Source organism: Triticum aestivum, chromosome 7D, assembly GCF_018294505.1.
Source record: "Triticum aestivum cultivar Chinese Spring chromosome 7D, IWGSC CS RefSeq v2.1, whole genome shotgun sequence".
Lineage (NCBI taxonomy): Eukaryota > Viridiplantae > Streptophyta > Magnoliopsida > Poales > Poaceae > Triticum > Triticum aestivum.
In genome coordinates, this window is record NC_057814.1 from 167,662,452 (window position 1) to 167,673,548 (window position 11,097).

Below are 11,097 nucleotides of genomic sequence, written 5' to 3' on the forward strand. Positions count from 1 at the left end.
CATCTCCCAGGTAGGTTAACTAATTTTTGAGCTGTACGTACATGGTTGTGAATATCCTTTGTCTTTCACTTTCAGGTTTGCCAGCAGGAACATCCATCATTCTGTCATCTACAGTTTCTCCTGGCTTTGTGACTCAACTCAAAGGAAGATTGGAAGGTAGCCGCTCTTTTTTATCTCTCCTGGGCATGTTTGCATTAAAAATAAGAAAGAATACCACAAACATTACTGGTCAACAAAAACCACATTGTGTAACTCATAAATCCAACTCATGAAATCTAAAATCTTCTGTTTGTGATTCTGGGTGAGAGTTGAGTCCTGTAGCTTCAGTGTCTCACAAGTAATGTTCGTTTACCTTTTCTCATTATAAAACACCAGATTTATAATCATTTGCAGAAGAAGTTGCAATGTCTGCTGTGACAGCTAGCCTGTATTTTGTGTTGGGATGTTGTTATGAAGTTGAAGTTGCATTTTAAGGGAAATGTTCCGGCAGAAGGCCTTTGGGGTGTTACCCAGGTTCCAAAAGTCACAGAAACATCCAAAAAGTAGTACAATGCTAACAGAAGATGAATCTATTACTAAACAAATCAGATCCATATTTGACCTATGATCAAGAAAGCTGTGATAGAAGCTTCAATCGTTTTCAGTTATTGTCGAAAGGAATCTGAATTTTGTTTTCTCCATGTGTAGGTTAAATCCGTATCTCGTTAGATTTATGTCGTGTAAATTGCGTCAAGAGCACTTCTTTTTGGTCACTTTTTATATTGTTTCCCGTAATACACCAAGGCCTTGCAGTACTAGAACCATTCTCTACATTTTAAATATGTCGGCAATGTTGTTTACTGCTTTCACTGATGAATCTTTTGGAATCTTTAACTACTTCTATACAGCTGAATGCCGAGAGATAAAGTTGGTTGATGCTCCGGTATCTGGTGGTGTCAAGAGAGCAGCGGACGGGACACTAACTGTATGATTAGCGAAACATTAATCTAGTAGAAGTGATGATGTAACCTTTATGGATATAAATATTTGCACTTTTTTTGACAGGTAATTGTTTCGGGAACAGATGAAGCTCTGCATTGTACGGGTAGAGTTTTGTCAGGTATGAAAAAGGTTATCTGAACACCATCATATGCAGTATACAAAGTGCGGAAACTGGTCGATAACTATTATCTTATTTTTGCGTAACAGCACTAAGTGAGAAACTATATCTCATCAAAGGAGGATGCGGAGCTGCGAGGTGATACACACATTTTGTAGTGATATACCTTCCTTACAGGGTCTTATTTCTGCATAATGGCTCTTTTTTCATTAGTGCTGGCGCTTGTGAATCAACATCTCTCTTCTGCCATTTTTCCCAGTTCTGTTAAAATGGTGAACCAACTTCTTGCTGGGGTCCATATAGCCTCAGCAGCTGAAGCAATGGCGTTTGGTGCTCGATTAAATTTGCGAACAAGAAGAGTTTTCGAAATTATTCAACATGCAAGAGGTTACTCGTGGTATGTGTCATTGTTTAATCCACTCTAATGAATCTTCCTTTTTTACTCTTCACTGTTTAGACTTGCTAATATTGGCCGAGTAATAAAATGATTATGAGAAAGAAACGAAACAATTAGTTCTACTTGTTTTTGCTATCAGCTCCCTGTAGGTCAGTCTTTCAGATATCTAGTGGTGTGTTCTAGCATGAGTGAAGGTGGCTATCTGATGATTGATACACTCAATGTTCATATTGCAGGATGTTTGGAAACCGTGTGCCACACATGCTTGATAATGATTATACACCTTTATCTGCGGTGGACATATTCGTCAAGGATCTTGTATGGATAACCGAGCTATTAACTTATTTGTTTTATGAACTATTTTCTCTGTTCGTAAATGTAAGACGCTTTTGCAGTTCAATTCAATTTGAACTGCAAAAGCGTCTTACATTTAGGAACAGAGGGAGTACTAAAAAAGATAATAATGCATTTATCTCGTCTTGAACTGCAAAAACCTCTTACATTTGGGAACAGAGGGAGTACTAACAAAAGATAATAATGCATTTATCTCGTCTATTTCAGGGTATAGTATCTCGTGAAAGCTCCAACTTGAGGATCCCATTGCATGTCTCTAGTGTTGCTCATCAGCTGTTTGTTTCAGGTAATTGTCTGTGATAAATCAAAGATCATTTTCCATTCTATGTTTTGGTTCCAATGTTCATCAAGTCATGCTATATTTCTTATCTTCAATGGAAGTAGTTACCCAAATTAACAGAACGTTGCATGGCCACCCCCTCTGTTTTCTATACTAGTAGTATATTACAGTTAGTTTTAGAAGAAAACAAATCAGCTTACAGTTATTGTTTGGATAACAGTCTTAAAATAGGATGGCTATTGTTTTATTCATTTGATGTATTCCAACAGGCTCTGCTTCTGGATGGGGTCGATATGATGATAGTGCTGTTGTAAAGGTGAGCAGCTCACAGCTCTCAGTAGACAGAACGTATGCCAAAATATGATACTCCCTCTGTTCATTAATATAAGACGTTTTGGCAGTTTAATTTGAACTGCCAAAACATCTTATATTAATGAACAGAGGTAGTATACTGATAGCCTTAATTTAATTCCCTTTCCTAAACGTGCCCGCTGATTGCGCCTGGCACAGGTATATGAGACATTATCTGGAGTAAAAGTAGAAGGAAGACCACCCATGCTTAATAAAGAAGATGTTCTGCGTTCTCTTCCTGTTGAGTGGCCAGAAGTTCCAATGGATGATCTTGTTTCCTCTGCATCTCATGATAGCAAAAAGGTTCTTGTAGTTTTAGATGATGATCCAACTGGAACTCAAACAGTTCACGATATAGAGGTCTTAACTGAATGGTAAATGAAAGCATATTGTCTTTTAGATTACATATGTTTTCTGCTAGCATTTTCGTTTTGCCCATGTTCCGTACATAGTTCCATAAGCTTTGCTTGTAATTCTTAACTGCAGGCCAGTTGAAGCCCTCACAGAGCAGTTTCTGAAACTACCAACCTGCTTTTTTATTTTGACAAACTCCCGTTCAATGATTGCTAATAAGGTAGGAAAGTGCGGTCTTAAACAGTTTATCTTTAGGGTCTTTAAATATATATTTAAAGCCTTCTCACTTTCATAGGCCGCACTGTTAGTAAAAGATATCTGCAGAAATCTTGAAGCTGCAGCAAAGACTGTCCCTGGTATTAGTTATACAGTGGTCTTGCGAGGTGATTCCACTCTACGTGGCCATTTCCCAGAGGTTAATATCTGAAACTCTCTCTGTTTTTCTGTTCCATTTCATTTCTCTGATCATATCATACTCTTCTACTTTCCAGGAAGCTGATGCAGTTGTTTCAGTATTAGGTGACATGGATGCTTGGATAATATGCCCATTCTTCCTTCAAGGTGGGCGGTACACTATTGATGATATTCATTATGTTGCAGACTCTGAAAGGTAGTCTGTGCACGATCACTATGCAATGTATTTAAATATGAAAATAACACATAACAATATTGATGTCCAACATTCTCTTAACAGATTGATTCCTGCTGGTGAGACTGAGTTTGCCAAGGATGCAGCTTTTGGCTATACATCTTCCAATCTCAAACAGGTACTGTTGTGGAATTGTTTGATTGGTAAAGCGAAGAGCGAAGAGCAAGACCTTAGTAACTTGCTTTGTCCTTGAATTTACAGTGGGTTGAAGAAAAGACTAAAGGAAGGATTTTGGAGAACCAAGTTTCAACAATTTCCATAAGTCTTTTACGTAAAGAAGGACCAGATGCAGTCTGTCAGCTTCTCTGCAGCTTGGAGAAGGTATATGATAGTAAACATGGAAAATATGATTGGCGGAGCTTGGAACAAAATGAAGGAGAGACCAACAATTATTGTTAGATGAATTAAGATGTATTTTTGTTGTTTAATTAGCAAAGAAGCTTCACCTATTTAAACAAAGTAGTTACAAGATTAAGGGCAGGCCAAGGCGCACCTTAGTCACCACTATGCCCCTCCAGTGCATATGAACAGTTATTTTGAGTCAGTTTAATTTTTTTAGGATATAATTATGAATTATTAGTTTTGTAGATATTTCATATTCCCATTTCTGTATGCACTCATGGCAGCTATTTACTTGAATGGCTAATAAATGTTGCAGGTGTTTTAGGGACTCTAGAACTGTACTGGCTGATTCAACCATATAGTATCATAAATCCTGTTTTGATTCCCTCTCTTCTTGATTTACCTTGAGAATTTCCTGACAGGCATTTTGACTCTTTCTAGGGCTCTGTGTGTATTGTCAACGCTGCCAGTGAAAGGGACATGAATGTCTTTGCTGCTGGAATGATCCAGGTATGTTATGCCACTCCATTTCTACGAGAAGCATTTGTTCTTAGTGTTAAGCTTCATGCACTAGCCAACGCAACCAAAAGTCCGAACTGATGGAAAGGACTAGCAATCCACATATACACTTCAACACCCCTTATCACGTGTGACGCGGAAAGTCAACACGTGGATAGACTTAGAGGTATGGCTCAAGAGGCCTATACGTGGACACAAAGGGGAGAACAACAATTTTTAGATTAATTGTGTAAGCCAGGACTTAAACTCAAGACCTTAGGCTCTGATACCATGTTAAGCTTCATGCACTAGTCAACGCAACCAAAAGTGCCAACTGATGGAAAGGGCTAGGCAATCCACATATACACTTAAACACTTGGTACCTATTCCTTTCGAGTTGATACGATAATGCGTCTTATTCTAGTATTGATGCTCTGTTTTGATCTCCTATTCTTCCTTTTCTTTTTACGTTAACTCAACAGGCTGAATTGCAAGGAAAGCGGTTTCTGTGCCGCACAGCTGCAAGTTTTGTGAGTGCTAGAATTGGAATCAAGCCAAAGCCACCTATCCGCCCAAATGACCTTGGATTAAAAAGAAATTTAGCGGGAGGCCTCATAGTTGTTGGTTCTTATGTGCCAAAAACTACGAAGCAGGTTAGCCTTGTGATGCTTTAAGATTTTGTCAGTCATATTTATCTCATTCGCATGTTCTTTTGCATTTGTTAGGTCGACAAGCTTCGTTCACAATGCGCACAATCCCTCAGAGTGATAGAGGTAATTTATATCTTGGCTGTCATGCCTAAACATGAACCATCAACCATCGTATACATCTACTTGGATAGAGTTTGTGGATAGTACTATCTTAAGTCGGATGGTTTTGCTTGAGATCAATTTGTGGTGTTAGTATTGTGTTCTCTTTTTACTCACTGTAGGTATCCGTTGAGATGATCTCACTGAAATCAACTGAGGAGAGAGACCAAGAAATCAGCAGAATTGTTGAATTGGGAAATGCTTATATACAGTCCGGGAGAGACACGCTAGTCGTCACCAGCCGCCAACTCATTACCGGAAAAAGTTAGCATCTTTCTGATTATCATATGGCTAAATGTGTTGTTTGTTCCATTAGCAAATAAAGTGATCAAATGCTGAGTCAATTTTGATTTCTAGTCTCTTAATGCCAACAATTCCTAAGCCACAACCTACCTGCCGAAGTGTTGAGCAAGTTGTGCTGGTAAAAACTGTTTACTAACAAATGATGTGGAGATCCTCAGGGCTAGCACACAATTGCCCCCAAACTCCACACAGTATCAGAGGCTCTCAGCCTAATTCTATTCCCTGAGCTCAACTCAGATCACTTCTGGGGAGATAGTTTGTTTACTTTTATCATATTCTAGGCATGAACCGGGAGTCTGGGGCTAACTGTATTGGAAGACAGGTCAAACTGTCAAAACTTTTTAAAAGGGAGGAATTGATAAAATAAAGTTGCTTATTGTTGTCAAAGTCATGCCCAAAAACGCATTAGCCACCAGTAGAGCCATTGAATGAATCTCTACATTCAACCACAACCACAATCACAACGTGAGTGCATTGTCCCAATCATTTGAATAGAACATCTCCAGTTTGCATCATAATCTTTTCTAGTGACCAAAACCAAACTAACTCCAGTATACGTTCCTGAAATTGTGTGCTAGAGGCAGATACCTAACTCAGCTTTTCAAAAGAGTATGTTCAAGAATAGCCGCTGTTATCTTCATGTAAGCATTAGCAGTACAAGATAACTGACCTATTAGTATAGTTTGCTACCTTTTGTGTGCCAAACGAAAGAAGATAATTTCTTTCTTTCATATCTGTCCTGAAGTAGTTTGACCACCTAACAAGATTGTACCTTTCATGTTGCAGCTCCTGAAGAAAGCTTAGAAATTAATTACAAAGTGAGCTCAGCACTAGTAGAGATTGTGCGAAGAATTGATAGTCGACCCCGTTACATCCTTGCAAAGGTAAAATTACACAGCCGATTTCTTCTTTCTGAACAAATTGAAATTTAGTTGTTACTTGGTTTATGGAAATTTGCCAATCTCTGGAGCTGTTACTGTTAGGTCAAAATAGTTGTTCTGTTTTATTGGACCTATGCCATTAAATACTTAATGAAATATTGAGATAGCATTACACCTACATGGTTACGTGTTTCATTCATCAGAACAAAAAAGAAGAAGAAAAAAGAATAGCATCTACACACACACACAAAAAAAACAGTGCCTGCAAATTCAACTGGCCATATCAAACAAAATGATTGATTCCACAAGTTGTGCATGGAATACTTCTGGAGGTACTCCTTACTATATTCTTTATACAGGGAGGAATCACTTCATCTGATCTTGCTACAAAAGCTTTGGAAGCTCGGCGTGCCAAAGTAATGGGACAAGCTTTAGCTGGTGTGCCTTTGTGGCAGCTTGGCCCTGAGAGTAGACATCCTGGTGTCCCCTACATTGTTTTTCCTGGTAATAAACGTATCTCATTTCTGTACCAACAGATAAATAACGTTACCCTTCTACTCAAGAAACTATCTTGCCACTCCCCAAATGACAGGTAATGTTGGTGATAACAGTGCTCTTGCAGAAGTGGTCCAGAATTGGGCTTGCCCTTCTAGAAGTTCAACAAAAGAACTTCTCCTTGTAAGTTCTTATCCACCGTCTACCTCTCATCAAGGTTATACATCGTTTTGTATTGCTTTAAATACTTAATCAGCTATTTTTTTTCTTATTGTGAAGAACGCGGAGAAGAGTGGCTATGCAGTTGGTGCTTTCAATGTATATAATCTTGAGGGAATTGAAGCTGTAATTGCAGCTGCTGAGGCTGAAGAAAGTCCTGCTATCCTGCAGGTTAGGAATTCTTTGTTAGCATAGGATGTTTTCTTTGGCAATTTATGGTGAAAATTATGTAATTTATCATGTTGGGTGTCCTCTGATACCACTCTTTACTGGAGTACGTTATGATAGGACTACTAAGTAGGTCGCAACAACTAGCTCCAGAGGGATAGAAGCAATACCACACAGATCCTGAAATGGATTTCTACCCGTGTTTTTTCCATAGAGAGAATTGCATTGGTTCTCTCAACTCATGAGCTTTTCTCACTCTCAACACATGAGCTTTTCTCACTCTCAACTCATGAGCTTTTCTGCACCCATGCTCCCTGAACTCATTATCCATATTTTTTGTAGATGATATGTATCGTCTTGATTTCTAACCACGCTTAATGTGGTTGTTATTTAGGTTCATCCCAGTTCCCTGAAGCAAGGTGGAGTTCCGTTGGTAGCATGCTGCATTGCTGCAGCAGAACGAGCCAACGTAAGACAAACAGAACTTAGCATGCTTAAAGAGTAAATGTGGATACTCAGTGATCTGGATAAAAATAGTTCGTAATTTTTTATATAACTTGGGTTCCCACATATTACCTTCTAGCCATCCTTGTTTTTTGAAACAGATAGCCATCCTTGTTTTATGTTCTTTAAAGGTGATCATTCTGTGATTGTCATTCAGGTACCTATCACCGTCCATTATGATCACGGGGCTGACAAGCATGATTTGCTTGGGGCTCTTGAAATGGTAAGCGAAAAAATGTGTTGTTTTCTCAAATTTGCAGTACCAAAATGTTTTCCTGATCATGAATGATAATGACTACATCTGAATCTTAATTCTCTGGACCATCTACTATGACCTTTTATTTTTCAGGGATTTGATTCAGTCATGGTGGATGGTTCCCATCTAACTTTAGAAGAGAACATCTTATACACAAAGAACATATCTTCCCTGGCTCATGCTGAAGGCATGCTTGTGGAAGCTGAACTTGGGAGACTATCAGGCACTGAAGATGGCCTGACAGTTGAAGAATATGAAGCGAGATTTACTGATATTGCTCAGGTTATTTTATCTTCCCAACAAATTTCAACTCTATGGCATTCTATCACTACAATCCTGTAATAATGCTTAACTTATATGTTACATATTTTCAGGCTGAGCAGTTTATTGATGAAACTGGTATTGATGCATTAGCAGTATGCATTGGGAATGTTCATGGAAAATATCCTCCCAGTGGACCAAACCTGAGACTTGATTTGCTAAAGGTTTGACAGAACAGCTATGAAAATCTTTGTTTGATCTTTCAGATTATGTGTGTGTTACCAGATCTTTAACCCTGTTTTCGGATTTTCCGATTTTTCTTAAATTGTTAAGATTTCTCCAAAAAAGTATGATCCTTCTCTGATTTTGTGTGTGTTTTACTTAATCTGGTAACATGACAAGGTGCTAATGCGTATATGTGATGCTATCTGTCTTCCATGTGTTGTTTGAGTCAGCTTGAACCGCTTGGAATAGAACCAAGGGGGTAAACCAGTAAACATATTCAACAGTTCAAGGTTTAAGACAACTGGTTTTCTCGTTTTTGAGTTTAAGATTGAAAAATGAACTTCTGCAATGGTTCAGGGTTGTAAAGTGTTTTTTTTCCAACGGCTTGTGAAGTACAGTATTCTGTAAAGAATTACCATGCAAATTTGTGCTTTTGCAAGCGACTTCTTTTGAGTAATGAACTCGGTATTTTTTCCCATTGAAATGATGACAGGAACTTCGCGCATTAACTATGAAGAAAGGAGTTAGCTTGGTACTTCATGGAGCATCTGGCCTCCCCCATGAACTTGTAAAGGTTTGATAAACTGTTTCCTTCTGTATTAAGATCAGTGAATCTATACCTTGCAGTAGTTCTTGTTTAGTTTCCCGCACCAACTTATATCCTGAAAGGTTCAAGTTATAGGAGAATCGGGGGGCAATCGTTGCCCTCTATAAGACAATCATCAATCATGGTTGCAGTGCATAAAATAATTCATCGACAAGGTTAAAAATGCTGGAGGGCTAGAGTTTCTGTGTCTATACCAGCTTCATAGTTTTGCAAAGAATCAGTAAAACGCTTCCTTTTTGTGAAATAATTATACTAGAGCTTATGAGTTGATGAAACCGCTCTTATTATCAACTACTGTCATATTTGAAATGCTGTTGTGCAAGTGTTAATAACGTGTAACCAACATGTGGAGCAGGAATGCATAGATTTGGGGGTGAGGAAATTCAACGTGAACACGGAGGTCCGCAACAGCTACCTGCAGTCACTCAAGAAGCCAGAAAAAGACCTGGTTCAGGTCATGGCGTCCGCCAAGGAAGCAATGAAAGCTGTTGTAGCAGAGAAGATGCGCCTCTTCGGATCCGCAGGCAAAGCCTGAATGTAGCGATACAATGAAAACTGGAGCCAGCAACACTCCACCATTAGGGGTGTTGCATGGCCATTTTAGCGATCCTGCTAGGCTTGTGACAGCGAATTGCCCGAACCAGTTTCGTAATAAAACACTGATACAGTTGCGTGAAGAAATAAAGTAACAAAAAATAGTAAATCGCAGCAACTTACCGGGGCTCCAGTTCATGGTTGAGTGATTAGTTTTGCCTTTGATGTATAATGAGGAGTTGTTATTTAGTCGTAATTTGTGACATGTGAAATAAAATTATTGAACTAGAGAGGGTCAAGCGGGCGTCTGAAACCCTAGCCGTGCCCCACCTTCTCTCCCTCTGGCCGTTGCGGCGGGGAGGTTGCTGATCGTTGGGGGTCTGTTGTGGAGAAGTTGGTGGGCACTGTGGGTCCGCAACGGAGATGAGTGGACGAGGTGTGTGTGAGGGCTTAGGGTTTGTATTCGGCCATGGCCATGAATTCGAGCTACAAGAGGGGATTACATGAGGAGGATCGGCTCACGCAGGAGCTCACACCACACACGCCATCCACTAGCCGTTTTCCTCTTCGCCGCCTTCTTCCGAATCGAACCAGTGAATAAGTAGTGGAGCGCTCTAGGCCCACTCTGGCCCAGCTAGCCGAGCCGGGAGGCGAGGCTGCCTCTTGGGCCTGCTTGTCTCCTCAATTGGTCCTTGTCCCATCTCGGGATCGCTGACAATCCCACCCTCCTTAGAAACGGCTTGCCCCCAAGCCGGTGCCCTCGGAAACTTTTGCTGCAAAGTCACTTTGTCTTCCCAGGTAGCCATGTCCACAGGAGTGGCACTCCATTTAACCAGAACTTGAACAAGAGACCCAGCTCCTCGACGAACCACTCTTTGCTTCAAAATCTGCTCAGGAATTTGAAATTGATCATCAGGAGTAGGCAACTGAGGTAATACCTGGTGACTTGGGGTTAACACCTTCCGAAGGAGAGATACATGAAACACGGGGTGCACTTCACTGCTTGCTGGTAAATCAAGCCGATAAGCCACGTCCCCAATGCGCTCCAAGATTTCAAACGGCCCATAGAACTTGAACGCCAGTTTATGGTTGGCTCGAGGAGCAACTGACGACTGCAAGTAAGGCTGAAGCTTCAGGAAAACTCGCTCTCCCACTGCGAATTCACGATCACTCTGATGTTTGTCTGCTTGTGATTTCATGTGCTGCTGTGCTCGCAACAAGTGTTGGCGCACTGACTCCAGAATTATCTGACGGTCTGCAAGCCATTGGTGCAAATCATCAGACTGAATTGCGTCGTCTGCAGTCAACCCAAAATGACGCGGCGCATGTCCATATATGATCTCAAATGGAGTTTCGTCTGCAGTCAACCCAAAATGACGCGGCGCATGTCCATATATGATCTCAAATGGAGTTTTCCCAGTAGCTGAATGCCAGTTAGTGTTATACCAAAATTCACAGAACGGAATCCATTTGGCCCAACGAGAGGGATGAGCACTGACGAAACATCGAAG

At 40.2% G+C, this 11,097-nt stretch overlaps 1 protein-coding gene across 1 annotated transcript in view; it reads left to right on the top strand.

Annotated features, from left to right (window-relative positions):
* The window catches only part of LOC123169616 (uncharacterized), a gene marked incomplete in the record, with an annotated part of 14,465 nt that extends 4,701 nt beyond the window's left edge, over nt 1–9,764 (top strand). Inside the window, 28 exon segments of the mRNA XM_044587487.1 lie at nt 76–156; nt 888–964; nt 1,045–1,099; nt 1,189–1,237; nt 1,359–1,496; nt 1,733–1,814; nt 2,058–2,136; nt 2,400–2,446; nt 2,641–2,855; nt 2,968–3,055; nt 3,131–3,250; nt 3,327–3,445; nt 3,530–3,602; nt 3,686–3,805; nt 4,268–4,336; nt 4,807–4,977; nt 5,050–5,097; nt 5,256–5,397; nt 6,223–6,320; nt 6,677–6,821; nt 6,910–6,995; nt 7,092–7,202; nt 7,594–7,668; nt 7,861–7,926; nt 8,053–8,241; nt 8,334–8,444; nt 8,939–9,019; nt 9,408–9,764. Coding sequence (XP_044443422.1) covers nt 76–156; nt 888–964; nt 1,045–1,099; nt 1,189–1,237; nt 1,359–1,496; nt 1,733–1,814; nt 2,058–2,136; nt 2,400–2,446; nt 2,641–2,855; nt 2,968–3,055; nt 3,131–3,250; nt 3,327–3,445; nt 3,530–3,602; nt 3,686–3,805; nt 4,268–4,336; nt 4,807–4,977; nt 5,050–5,097; nt 5,256–5,397; nt 6,223–6,320; nt 6,677–6,821; nt 6,910–6,995; nt 7,092–7,202; nt 7,594–7,668; nt 7,861–7,926; nt 8,053–8,241; nt 8,334–8,444; nt 8,939–9,019; nt 9,408–9,587 — 2,915 coding nt within the window.
* Nucleotides 9,765–11,097: the final 1,333 nt, after the last annotated feature.